At 43.6% G+C, this 14,490-nt stretch overlaps 1 protein-coding gene across 6 annotated transcripts in view; it reads right to left on the bottom strand.

Moving 5' to 3' along the window:
- The window catches only part of clcnk (chloride channel K), a 64,350-nt gene that overhangs the window by 34,564 nt on the left and 15,296 nt on the right, over nucleotides 1–14,490 (bottom strand). For 4 of the 6 annotated variants that reach the window (XR_009442739.1, XM_059638060.1, XM_059638061.1 and 1 more), the window contains exons 3-6: nucleotides 14,241–14,369; nucleotides 5,547–5,686; nucleotides 5,165–5,242; nucleotides 4,013–4,091 (exon numbers count right to left, since the gene is read on the bottom strand). Coding sequence is in view for 5 of the 6 variants with exons in the window: in XM_059638060.1 (XP_059494043.1) it covers nucleotides 4,013–4,091; nucleotides 5,165–5,242; nucleotides 5,547–5,686; nucleotides 14,241–14,369 (426 nt within the window). In the remaining variant the exon portion in view is untranslated. The remainder of the gene's footprint in view (nucleotides 1–4,012; nucleotides 4,092–5,164; nucleotides 5,243–5,546; nucleotides 5,687–14,240; nucleotides 14,370–14,490) is intronic. The other 2 variants (XM_059638062.1, XM_059638064.1) reach the window with 2 other exon arrangements.

Here is a 14,490-nt window from a genome sequence, read left to right on the forward strand (position 1 = left end):
CTACCAGCCTGTGCTGTAACACCAGAAGAATAATTTGCAGAAACTGACTGCTGGTTTTCCAGATAGCACAGCTTTACGGTGGGCATACGGGAGACATCTTTCCTTGAGGAATGATTTTGTACCTAGGAACATAGAACATTACAGCACAGTACAGGCCCTTCGGCCCTCGATGTTGTGCCGACCAGTCATACCGATCTCAAGCCCATCTAACCTACACTATTCCATGTACATCCATATGCATATCCAATGACAACTTAAATGTACCTAAAATTGGCGAATCTACTACCGTTGCAGGCAAAGCATTCCATTCCCTCACTACTCTCTGAGTAAAGAAACTACCTCTGATATCTGTCCCATATCTTTCACCCCTCAATTTAAAGCTATGCCCCCTCGTGCTCGCCGTCCCCATCCTAGGAAAAAGGCTCTCCCTATCCACCCTATCTAAGCCTCTGATTATTTTATATGTTTCAATTAAGTCACCTCTCAACCTTATTCTCTCTAATGACAACAGCCTCAAGTCCCTCAGCCTTTCCTCGTAAGACCTTCGCTCCATACCAGGCAACATCCTAGTAAATCTCCACTGCACCCTTTCCAAAGCTTCCACATCCTTCTTATAATGCGGTGACCAGAACTGTACGCAATGCTCCAAGTGTGGCCGCACCAGAGTTTTGTACAGCTTCACCATAACCTCTTGGTTCCGGAACTCAATCCCTCTATTAATAAAAGCTAAAACACTGTACGCCTTCTTTAACAGCCCTGTCAACCTGGGTGGCAACTTTCAAGGATCTGTGTACATGGACACCGAGATCTCTCTGCTCATCTACACTGCGAAGAATCTTACCATTAGCCCGGTACTTTGCCTTCCGGTTACTCCTACCAAAGTGCATCACCTCACACTTGTCTGCATTAAACTCCATTTGCCACCTCTCAGCCCAGCTCTGCAGCTTATCTATGTCTCTCTGCAACCTACAGCATCCTTCGTCACTATCCACAACTCCACCGACTTTAGTGTCGTCTGCAAATTTACTAACCCATCCTTCTACGCCCTCATCCAGGTCATTTAGAAAAATGACAAACAGCAGTGGACCCAACACTTGCGGTATACCACTAGTAACTGGTCTCCAGGATGAACATTTCCCATTAATTACCGCCCTCTGTCTTCTTTCTGCAAGCCAATTTCTGATCCAAACTGCTATATCTCCCACAATTCCATTCCTCCGGATTTTGTACAATAGCCTATTGTGGGGAACCTTATCGAACACCTTGCTGAAATCCATATACACCACATCAACCGGTTTACTCTCATCTACCTGTTTGGTCACCTTCTCAAAGAACTCAATAAGGTTTGTGAGGCACGACCTTCCCTTCACAAAACTGTGCCGACTATCCCTAATCAATTTATTCTTTTCTAGATGCTTATAAATCCTATCCCTTATAACATTTTCCAACACTTTACCAACAACTGAGGTAAGGCTCACTGGTTTATAATTACCAGGGTTGTCTCTACTCCCCTTCTTGAACAGGAGAACCACATTTGCTATCCTCCAGTCATCTAGCACTATTCCTGTAGACAATGACGAGTTAAAGATCAATGCCAAAGGCTCAGCAATCTCCTCCCTGGCTTCCCAGAGGATCCGAGGATAAATCCCATCCAGGGGACTTATCTATCTTCACCCTCTGAAGGATTTCTAATACCTCTTCCTTGTGAACCTCAATCCCACCTAGTCTAGTAGCCTATATCTCAGTATTCTCCTCGACAACATTGTCGTTTTCTAGAGTGAATACTGTTGAAAAATATTCATTTAGCGCTTCCCCTATCTCATCTGACTCCACACACAACTTCCCACTACTATCCTTGATTGGGCCTAATCTTACTTTCGTCATTCTTTTATTCCTTAAATACCTATAGAAAGCCTTAGGGTTTACCCTGATCCTATCCGCCAACAACTTCTCATGTCTCCTCCTGGCTCTTCTGAGCTCTCTCTTTAGGTCTTTCCTGGCTACCTCGTAGCCCTCAAGTGCCCTAACTGAGCCTTCACATCTCATCCTAACATAAGCCTTCTTCTTCCTCTTGACCAGAGATTCCACCTCCTTCGTAAACCACGGCTCTCGCGCTCTACAGCTTCCACCCTGCCTGACAGGTACATATTTATCTAGGACACACAGGAGCTTTTCCTTGAATAAGCTCCACATTTCTAATGTGCCCATCCCCTGCAGTTTCTTTCCCCATTCTATGCTCCCTAAATCTTGCCTAATTTCATCGTAATTGCCTTTCCCCCAGCTATAACTCTTGCCCAGTCGTATACACCTATCCCTTTCCATCACTAAAGTAAACATAACGGAATTGTGATCGCTATCACCAAAGTGCTCACCTACTTCCAAATCTAACACCTGGCCAGGCTCATTACCCAGTACCAAATCTCATGTGGCTTCGCCCCTTGTTGGCCTATCTACATACTGTGTCAGGAAGCCCTCCTGCACACACTGGACAAAAACTGACCCATCTATAGTACTTGAACTATAGTGTTCCCAGTCAATATTTGGAAAGTTAAAGTCCCCCATGACAACTACCCTGTCTCTCTCACTCCTATTGAGAATCATCTTTGCTATCCTTTCTTCTACATCTCTGGAACTATTCGGAGGCCAATAGAAAACTCCCAACAGGGTGACCTCTCCTTTCCTGTTTCTAACCTCAGCCCGTACTACCTCAGTTGACGAGTCCCCAAACATCCTTTCTGCAACTGTAATACTGTCCTTGACCAACAATGCCACACCTCCGCCCCTTTTACCATCTTCTCTGTTCTTACGGAAACATCTAAATCCCGGAACCTGCAACAACCATTCCTGTCCCTGCTCTATCCATGTCTCCGAAATGGCCACAACATCGAAGTCCCAGGTACTAACCCATGCTGCAAGTTCACCCACTTTACTCCGGACGCTCCTGGCATTGAAGTAGACACACTTCAATCCAACTTCTTGCTTGTCGGTGCCATCTTGCTTCCCTGAAACTTTATTTTGGACCACCCTACTCTCAACCTTTTCTATAGTCGAACTACAATTTTGGTGCCCATCCCCCTGCTGAATTAGTTTAAACCCACCCGAACAGCCTTAGGAAATTTCCCCCCCCAAGATATCGGTACCCCTCTGGTTCAGGTGAAGACCATCTTGCTTGTATAGGTCCCACCTACCCCAGAAAGAGTCCCAATTATCCAAGAATCCAAAACCCTTCCTCCTGCACCATCCCTGTAGCCACGTGTTCAACTCCTCTTTCTCCCTATTCCTCGCCTCACTAGCACGTGGCACGGGCAACAAACCAGAGACAACAACTCTGTTCGTCCTAGCTCTAAGCTTCCATCCTAGCTCCCTGAATTTCTGCCTTAAATCCCCATCTCTCTTCCTACCTACGTCGTTGGTGCCAATGTGGACCACAACTTGGGGCTGCTCCCCCTCCCCCTTAAGGATCCCAAAAACACGATCAGAGACCTCATGCACCCTGGCACCTGGGAGGCAACACACCAACCGTGAGTCTCTCACCCCCACAGAACCTCCTATCTGTCCCCCTAACAATGGAGTCCCCAATGACTAATGCTCTGCTCCTCTTCCCCCTTCCCTTTTGAGCAGCAGGGACAGACTCTGTGCCAGAGACCTGTGCCCCACTGCTTTCCCCTGGTAAGTCATCCCCCCAACAGTATCCAAAACGGTTTACTTATTGTTGAGGGGAATGGCCACAGGGGATCCCTGCACTGCCAGCCGGTTCCCTTTCCTCAAAAGGCAACAATTCTCATGTCAAAAGTTAGCATCAACTCAAACCGACTCATTGCAGTTCACCACAACATGATTAATCAGGAGATAACAAAAGAATAAACTGCCTTTTGGTACTAATGTGCCTGTTCCTCTTCAATTTGTGGATATTCTTTAGCCACGAATGACACCTTGCATGTCCTCCACCAGCAGGGTTACCTTTTTTTTAATCTGCTTCAAGTCAGAGACCAGTTTCTGACCAGATTCTTACCGCTGATGGGTGCACCAAAGCAACTTGCAACTCCCACTGCCGCTGCCGCCACCAGCATCTCATACCGTTTGCTCTTATTCTGCAGAAAAGGAACACATCACAGGCTGGGTAAGCTTGGCTCTTGGAAACGCAGTTATTTGCGAGATGACATGAGTTGACTTGAAATTACACACAGAATCACATGCCATGAGTTAAAATGGAGTCTTAGAGCCTGAAACCCTCAGGTCACATGCTAGGTAGATTGATGATAACTTGGGTATGTCTCTTAAAGGTAATAATTAAAGTCTCACTGACGGTGAGACAAGACATGGACAGTCTCGGCTGCAAAGGTTTAATTTGGAAAAAATTCATTTTCTAATGCCCTTCTACAATAATACAGCAAGTAGCTGGAAACTGTATAAAAGCCCTCGAGGCGTATGTTGACATGAAGTGAATACTGTAATTATTAACTGGAAGTGTAGTGCCAATATGTCATGCAAAATATTGGACGAAACTGATTTGGCGCACACTTTATCCGATGTCAATTTGAATGGTTATGTAGTTTGCTGATCGAAGTTGTATGAATTAAGTACATTCTTGCAACTGATCAAGTCCCACTCGATTCTCACTCAGCGTACGTATGAACACGCTTTCCATCAGCATTTATGGTCTGAAAACAACAATAGGAATCCAGGCTGACCTTATCCAGAAGTCACTGTGACCAATTATATTGACTCCATCAGTACTCCAGAGAGATCAGCTAACAGACAAGAGATCAACCCTGACATGGCTCACAGGGATTCCCATTGATAGTCCGAGAGAGATTGTGCTCTATAACTTACTGAACAAAATAATCCAGGTTTCCTCATGGTGTCCTCAGAGCACAGAGCAGCAATCACATAATTTGGGTTAAAATAGTATCAGAGATAATGGGAACTGCAGATGCTGGAGAATTCCAAGATAATAAAATGTGAGGCTGGATGAACACAGCAGGCCAAGCAGCATCTCAGGAGCACAAAAGCTGACGTTTCGGGCCTAGGGTCTAGGCCCGAAACGTCAGCTTTTGTGCTCCTGAGATGCTGCTTGGCCTGCTGTGTTCATCCAGCCTCACATTTTATTATCACATAATTTGGGTTAACGATTTGTAAATTTCACTTCAATGTCTCTGTTTACCTCATAATCTCTGGTAACCGTGGTTCGAATTCTTCCCAAATAAGTGGCAATCATGGTGGAGATGTGGACAAAGGGACCCTGCGGTTCAGGCAAGAAAACTTGTTTAATAACTTCGCTCTTTCTCATTCGATATTCTGTTTGCCACTAATTCTTTTTACTCAAGAACATCCATATGACCAAGCTCCAAGTGTTAATGATGAGCACTACCTCCTTGAGGTCTTTAGCACCATCCCCAACATCTGTTTCTTCATCCTTTCATGATTTCTCTCCATTCTTGATTCTGCATCCTTCTGACTGTCCTTTCTCCTCACATCTCTATAGTCCCTTTTACTGTTAGACTCTTCCCATCTCTCTTATGTCACGCAGCTAAGCCTTAACTCACCACTTTTCCCAAGAATATTGTACTTCCTGCAGCCAGTGAACATGTCAAACCGACCACTTTTGCACCAAAATTTTTCATTGTCAGATACTCCTCCAAAAGTACTCCAGTCAAAATTGTCTTCAGTTCTGGAATGCCTGAACCTAAATGCAAAGAACAAAAGTCCATTTTTGAAACATTACAAAGAGAAACATTCGATCTGAAAGTCCCGGCACAGATAATATGAATGAAGGTTATGAATGGGGTGTCACAGTGGCCCAGTGGTTAGCACAGCCGCGTCACAGCACCACGAACCTGCGTTCAATTCCACCCTCAGACGACTGTCTGTGTGGAGTTTGCACATTCGCCCCGTGTCTGTGCGGGTTTCCTCCCACAGGCCAAAGGCATGCAGGCTCGGTGGATTGGCTGTGCTAAATTGCCCTTAATGTTCAGGGATGTGTAAATTAGGTGAGTGATAGAGGGGATGGGGTCTGGGTGGGATGCTCTGAGGGTCAGTGCGGACTCATTAGGCTGAAGGGCCTGTTTCTACACTGTAGGGATTCTGTGAGATATTTGAAGACCTAAATTATCTTTCATCTTTTAATTAAATATCAATTATTTGTTCCATCCTTGGTGACTACACCTTCAGCTCCTAAGCCTAACGTTCTGGAATTCCATACCTCACACCTGACTGCCTGTCTTGCTCATTTTCCATTACTCTCTCGATGATGAAATTTCTCCTCATTTCAGTCCTAAATGTCCTACCATATACCCTTAGGCAGCAACATCCCTGGTTCACAGACATTGGGAATATCCTTCCTGCATTTACCCTGCCTAGTCTTGTAAGAACTTTATAGGTTATTAGTATAACTGTCCTCATTCTCCTACACTCCAGGGAATATAGTCTGAACCAATCCAGTCTCTCTTCATACCTCAGCCATGTCACATCTCTTCCAGCTATGCCTACCTTGAAGAACTTCTGCTCCTCTCTCTGATATGATTTCTGATTTCTGTTCTAATCTTTCTTCCTGTTCCACCTATCTGTTCACTCCTTCCCTCCACCCCACCCAACTAAGCACATTCTCCCCATATCTGCGTGGGTTTCCTCTGGGTGCTCCAGTTTCCTCTCACAGTCCAAAGATGTGCAGGCTAGGTGGATTGGCCATGCTAAATTGCCGAAGGTGTCCAGTGATGTTTAAGTTATTAGGATTAGGCAATGAGAAAATGCAGGGGTAAGGGAATGAGTCGGGGTGGGATGTCTTCGGAGGGGCATTGTGGACTTGTTGGACCGAATGGCCTAATTCCACACTGTAGGGATTCTATGATTCTTACCCTCTATTGCTCCATAAAAAAAACTCTTTTGTATGGCTTTGCATTATATTTTGTTTGGTGATTCTCTTGCATGATATCTTGGGATGTTTTATTTTGACAAAAGGGTTCTACAAATGTAATTTGTTGCTGTGCTCTGTCTCTTTGAATCTTCTTGTTTCATTCTGAATCTCATTATTCAACCTATGCCCCAGCACTGAAAGGCTAATAGGCCCTAAATAAATATGCAAACGATATCCTCTGTGACTGTGGCTGTGATACACCAACCCCTCTGCTGTTTATAGCAAAGATTCCTGACAGGACAGGCCTTTACCTTTGTGAAAATTACATGACATCGAGGTATAACGTTCCGATACAAAGGTAACCTCCTCACATTCAGACACTCTCTCAGTCACAGTGGAGTCAACGTGGTTAGTCAATCAGCTAATAGGCAGTAACACCAGTAAACAGAGAACCTACAGTATGTTTATGAGTCACTGGTATTGTAGCCTCGTAAATAGTTAGCACTGTAAATTGTAGTGATTAGAGCAAGGGCCAAGTGGATCTCATTAACTATGAGATCCTTGATTAGCGTTATTAACCTGGACCAATCAGTGAGCTCTGGATGACAGATATGAACAGGGTTGTCAGACAGTCTGTGAAGCTGGATGAACACAGCAGGCCAAGCAGCATCAGAGGAGCAGGAAAGTTGATGTCTTGGGTCGAGACCCTTCTTCAGAAGAAAAAGGGTCTCGACCCAAAACGCCAACTTTCCTGCTCCTCTGATGTGGCTTGGCCCGCTGTGTTCATCCAGCTACATACCGTGTTATCTCAGAATCTTCAGCATCGGCATTTCCTACTATCTCTGACAGTCTCGTCACTTTAGGGAGTGGCTCTGAGCTAGCTGGTTGGAGTCTGTGTGGTATGCACATGTAAATAATGGGTGACTTGGTGACAGTATATCGCCCTCTGTACAATTATTTCACAAATAAGCTTCAAGTATCTAACTCGAGAAAACCTGGCTCTGTGTTAAATGTTATGTGGATTATCACAGAGTAAAGCAAATTTCATCACCCTCTCCAAAATATTTATAGTTTTGACCAAACTTTCTCCTTCTATCATCTCTCTTTTGGTTTTCTCCCCCAAAAGAGATACTGAGATCCTTTAAGATAAAACAAGGAACTGTGGATGTTGGAAATCTGAAACAAATACGAAAATTACTGTAGAAACTCAGACTGACAGCATCCATGGAAAGGAAAACAGAATTAGTGTTTCGAGGCCAGTGACCCTTCATCAGAACTGGATTCGGATCATTAACTATATGCTTCTCTCTACAGAAGATGCCAGACCTGCTGAGTTTCTCCAGCAACTTCTGTATCCCATTGCTTTGTTTCTGCAGTTACCCCAGATGAGATTGTCCACTTCAGCATCTAGCAGAGAACAAAGTAAAGAAACTACAGACTCGGAGTTGTGATCACTTGTGAAAGGGCATTGATGGTCTCAATTCTCATAGAATTATATGGAAGTTGCAAGAATTTATTTTAATCCAGTATTGTTGCACCATCTTATCATTTGTCATTGCTGGGGGTTGGAGGGCTTGAATCGTCATAGAGTCCCTACAGTGTGGAAACAGGCCCTTCGGCCCAACAAGTCCACACCAAACCTCAAAGCATCCCACCCAGACCCATCTCTCTATAACCCACCTAATCTACACATCCCTGAACACTATAGGCAATTTAGCACAGCCAACCCACCTAAGCTGCACATTTTAGACTGTGGGATAAAATTGGAGCACCTGATGGAAACCTGCACGGACATGGGCAGAATGTGCAAACTCCACACAGACTCTTTGAGTCTGAGTCGCCTGAGGGTGGAATTGAACCCAGGACCCTGGTGCTGTGAGGCAGCAGTGCTAACCACTGAGCCACTATTATAGGAAGAGGCTGAATAGGCTGGAGTTATTTTCCCTGGAATGTCGGAGGCTGAGGAGTGACCTTATAGAGGTGTATAACATTATGAGGGGCAGAGATAGGATGAATAGACAAGGTTTTTCTCCCCAGAGTAGGGGAGTCAAAAACTAGAGGGCATAGGTTAAGGTGAGAGGGGGCAGATTTGAAAGGAACCCAAGGTACAACATTTTCTCGCAGACTGTGGTATGTGTATGAAGCTGAGTTGTCAAAGCATGTGGTGGAGGCTAGTACAATTACAACATTTAAAAGGCGTCTGGATGGGTATGTGAATTGTACAAGTTCAGAGGGATAGGGGCCAAATGCTGGTAAATGGGACTAGATTAATTTAGGATTTCTGGTCAGCATGGACAAAGAACAAAGAACAAAGAAAATTACAGCACAGGAACAGGTCCTTCAGCCCTCCAAGCCTGCACCGATCAAGATCCTCTATCTAACCTGTCATCTATTTTCAAAGGGCCTGTGTCCATTTGCTCCCTGCCCATCCATGTACCTGTCCAAATATATCTTAAAAGACGCTAACATGTCTGCGTCTACCACCTCCGCAGGCAACGTGTTCCAGGCACCCACCACCCTCTGTGTAAAGAACTTTCCACGCATATCTCCCTTAAACTTTCCTCCTCTCACTTTGAACTCATGCCCCCTAGTAATTGAGTCCCTCAGTCTGGGAAAAAGCTTCTTGCTATCCACCCTGTCTATACCCCCCATGATTTTGTAGACCTCAATCAGGTCCCCCCTCAATCTCCATCTTTCTAATGAAAATAATCCTAATCGACTCAACCTTTCTTCATAGCTAGCACCCTCCGTACCAGGCAACATCCTGGTGAACCTCCACTGCACCGTCTCCAAAGCATCCACATCCTTTTGGTAATGTGGCAACCAGAACTGTACACAGTACTCCAAATGTGGCCGATCCAAAGTCCTATACAACTGTAATATGACCTGCCAACTCTTGTACTCAATACCCCGTCCAATGAAGGAAAGCATGCCATATGCCTTCTTGACCACCCTATTAACATGCGTTGTCACCTTCAGGGAACAATGGACCTGAACACCCAGATCTCTCTGTTCATCAATTTTCCCTAGGACTTTTCCATTTACTGTATAGTTCACCCTTGAATTTGATCTTCCAAAATGCATCATGTCGCATTTGCCCGGATTGAACTCCATCTGCCATTTATCTGCCCAACTCTCCAGTCTATCTATATTCTGCTGTAATCTCTGACAGTCCCCTTCACTATCAGCTACTCCACCAATCTTAGTGTCATCTGCAAGTTGGACTGGATACTCTGTTTCCATGCTGTACAACTCTATGACTCTGTGATTCTATGTATGAGAAATGCTGAAGGAAAAGTTCATGAAAAAATTCATTTTGTCTTAAAAATGCTTCCTTATGTTACAACAGCAGTAACACTTTACCAATAGACATTGGCTTTGAGATATCCTGAAGTCATGAAAGACATGACACAAATTTATTGCAAGTTATTTTATTATTTTCTTCTATAATAAAATGTATTGTTTTGTTTGGAGTAATTTTAAAAGTTCGATGCTGCCTGTTAATTTTACTTGTAATTCCTGACTGCACAACAAACTTGTTGCAGTAATGCATGAAGTCAGTTGGGGGCACTCTATTCACATAGCACCGCACATCATCAGCCAAGTAACATTGAAAAGATTGCAGTGTGTCCAACATTATAGCCAGTCAAAACAAGCAGTACATTGAACTGAGTACACCAGTATTGGAACTCCTACAGCACATCAGTGATATAACCAGTGACTGGCAGTGTGCTAAAAAAACATTTTCCAAACATTCAGTATTAAATGGTAAGAAATCCATCCTTGTCAGGAAATTGGTTGAGGGTGTAGAAATATAGACATAGAAATTAGGAACCTTCAGCCCATTGAGCCTGCTCCTTCAATCAATATGATCACGGCCAATCATTCAACTCAGTATACCCTTCATGTTTTCACCCCACACCCTTTGACCCTAAGAATTAGAATCTCCTTTTGAAAACATTCAATGTTTTGGCCTCAATTGCTTTCTGAGCCAGAGAATTCCACAGCTCACAACTCTCTGGCTGAAGAATTTTCTCCTCATCTCAGTCCTAAATGACATGTCCCATATTCTTCGACTAGGACCCCTGGTTCTGGATTCCCTAATCATCAAGAATATCTTTCCTGCATTCACCTTGTCTAGTACTGTAAGAATTTTTATGTCTTTCTATTGGATCCCTCCTCATTCACTCCTGTGAATAAAGTCTGAACAAGTTCGATCTCTGTTCATTTGGCAGTCCTGCTGCCTCTCTTCCAGGTTTATCCACTTTCAAGAAGTTCTATTCCTGTCTCTGATCGGATTTCAGTCCTAATCTTTCTTCTTGTTGCACCTATCTCTCTCACTCCTTTTCCCCTCAACCTCTACCATCTCATTAAAACTACCTTTTCCCAGAAAATATCAGTTCTAAAGAAGAGTCAGTGGATCTGAACTGTTAACTCTGTCCCCACAGAAGCTCAGTTTCTCTAGCAATTTCTGTTTGTTTGCTCCTGCCATTCCAGGAATCAGCCTTGTAAACCTTTGTTGCACTCCGTCCATAACCAGAACATCATTCCTCAGATAAGGAGACCAAAACTGCACACTATACTCCAGATGTAATCTCACCAAGTTCCTGTACAATTCCATCAAGACATCCCTTCCCCTGCACTTAAATCCTCTTGCTCTGAGGCCTACATACCATTTGCCTACTTCAATACCTGCTGCACCTACAGGTTTACTTTCAGTGACTGGTGAAAAAGGACACCCAGATCTCATCACACCTTAATAAAATGTGAGGCTGGATGAACACAGCAGGCAAAGCAGCATCTCAGGAGCACAAAAGCTGACGTTTCGGGCCTAGACCCTAGGATGAAGGGTCTAGGCCCGAAACGTCAGCTTTTGTGCTCCTGAGATGCTGCTTGGCCTGCTGTGTTCATCCAGCCCCACATTTTATTATCTTGGAATCTCCAGCATCTGCAGTTCCCATTATCTCTCATCACACCTTTCTGTTTCCCAATCTATCACCATTCCGATAATAATCTGCTTTCCTGTTTCTGATATCAAAGTCGATAACCTCACGTTTATCCACTTTATAATGCCATGCATTTACCCACTCACTCAACTTGTCCAAATCACATTGCAAGAGTTCTGCATTCTCTTCACAGCTCACACTCCGACCCAGCTTTGTGTCGTCTGCAAACTTGAAGATATTACATTTCATTCCCTCATTTACATCATGCATTGTCATTGTTGAATTCTATCTTCACCCAATTTTCAAAGTGCAATTCTACCATTACAAAAAAGCATGCATTTACGCAGTGCCTTTAATGCTGAATAAGTCCCATGCTACCATACAGAGGGGGAGATGAAAACAAAAAACATTAAAGCAAGAAAAGTCAAGTGCAAATGACTGGAAGTTTGGTCAAGAAGGTGGTTCTTTAAATTTCTTTTTAAAGCAGAGACAGAAGAGGAGACACAATGGGTTTAGGGAGGGAGGCTAGGTTTAAATGAGTGTGTTGAAAAGTCCATGCTGGAAAATTGAGAATTAAACAAGAGCTGAAGAATGTTGAAGATGTAAAAGTGGGGCAAATTCACAAAAGGATTTGAAGATGAATGCAAAGAATTTAAATTTGATAAATTGATGGCCTTGGATGCAAATTAGGTTAGCACAGATTTGGATAATTGGTGCTTCATGCATTTTGAACCAGTTGGAACTCATGAAAGATTAGAGGACAACAAAGAGGACTTTCGAGTAAGTCAACATGGAGGTGATAACATTGTGCAGCGCACATAGTGTTGCTGAGGTCAACATTTGGAGTTTCAGGAATGGATTAGATATAAGGTTATAGGTTAAGGTTCGAGCTAGATTCAGGGATAAGCAAAATACTGAGGTTATATGTGTCATTCATGGCTTCTAGTTACCAACCATTAACAGCTTCTGGTTAGGGGACTTTGTGCCGACAATCCTTCATTCTACTCTGAGTTTCAGAGCCTGTCTAATTTACCAGTGGTAGTGGATGGGCCACTGGTGATCCTTAGCAAGAACAAGCACTTCTCTTTCAATACAAAAAGTAGTTTATTTCATACTAGTAAGAGGTAGTGGAGCCTATCAGGAACTAGAGGTGACATATTTGTCCCCAGTGGGACCTTATTCTATCTGCCTGATTCATCTTCCAAACATTCTGTGGCATCTTTGGGTTGGGTGGAGCTCAATGCAATTTCAATATTAACTCTTTTAGAACCAAACTCTTATACAACAGTAAATATTTCAGTTCAGCCTGGGCAGGTAGTCAGAGGGGAGGATGAAGTCAGTGGCAAGGGAGTAACATATGTGGCAGAGCTTTGAAGGGAAGTCTGATTAGTGTACAAATGACCCATGACTGTGTCCTCTGACACTGATGTATTGTCAATGGTCAATCATCAACCATTGGCCCAGCTAAGATGCGCAATGATCAGATTGAGAATTGGATCAGGGAACTTACTGGCCCATACTTACAGACTCAGTAAGTTGGCCACAAAAGGAGATTGCGAGATGGTGGACAGGAGATAATTGTGGCTGTAAGAGCTGCTCCTTTCTTTGAGGTTTATTTCAGAGCTGGAGCTGACTTCTTCAATTTCTTTGAGCAGTACTTCCTATTTATTAAGCTGTTGCTTTGTTTTGGAACTTTGAAATAAAATCAAAACATCAGTTCTTTAAAACAGGAGCAAAGAGAGAGCAGGAGTCTACATGGGAGACTGAAAAGGCCGGAAGTTCATAGCTGACTGACCAGGCAGTGAGATTTCGCAGCCAATTGCTTGCGCTGTGAAATTACAAGCATCTCTGGGCACGGGAGTTCGGTCTAAGAGCTAGTGGAAGCTGGTACAATTGCAAGATTTGAGAAACATTTGTTTGGGTATGTGAATAGAAAGGGTTTAGAGGGCTATGGGCCAAATGCTGGCAAATGGGACTACATTAATTTAAGATGTCTGGTTGGCATGGACAAGTTGGACTAAAGGGTCTGTTTCCATGCTGTACATCCCTATGACTCTACAAAAGGTCAAAGTCATCCATCTGTACTTCCATTGGGTGCTGCACTCAAATCAATACCACAGTATTTAGCACTATCAACTGAACACTGATGCCAGCTGGAAACAGGAGCAATGACTTTACCCAATCTCCCAGTGGACCTTTGCTAATGCCATCTTCACTACACTACATTTTTATTTAGCTTGAAACTCTAACTCTACTACTGGAATTTATGGATCGACTTTAAGTGACTAACTCTGCATTTCAGTTCACCTTGACATGGGAACATTCTTCTCAGTAGATGAGATTAAGCAGTTGTATTTTGAGAAATGCCCACAGCACTGATGGGAAATGGGATCATATAAATGCTGTTTGCTCTATAAATACACTGCCAGTGGCCGACATACCTCCTGACTGTGGTGACACACACTGAGAGAAGCCAGTGGAGAATGTGGTCATTGCAATAGGATACACCGTCCAAGAGATGTATTGTAGGAGAGTGCTGCTTTCCATCTGTTCAAAGAGCCACCGATGAGCTGTAGAGACACACGAAGCATGTAAAACATCAAATCCACAATGAACTAAACAGGCAGGTTTTGGATCCTTGTCAAATTCAATTTGGAAACATCATCAAACTATCTTGTACTTGCTAAAATT

The sequence above is a fragment of the Stegostoma tigrinum genome, chromosome 28 (genome assembly GCF_030684315.1).
Source record: "Stegostoma tigrinum isolate sSteTig4 chromosome 28, sSteTig4.hap1, whole genome shotgun sequence".
Lineage (NCBI taxonomy): Eukaryota > Metazoa > Chordata > Chondrichthyes > Orectolobiformes > Stegostomatidae > Stegostoma > Stegostoma tigrinum.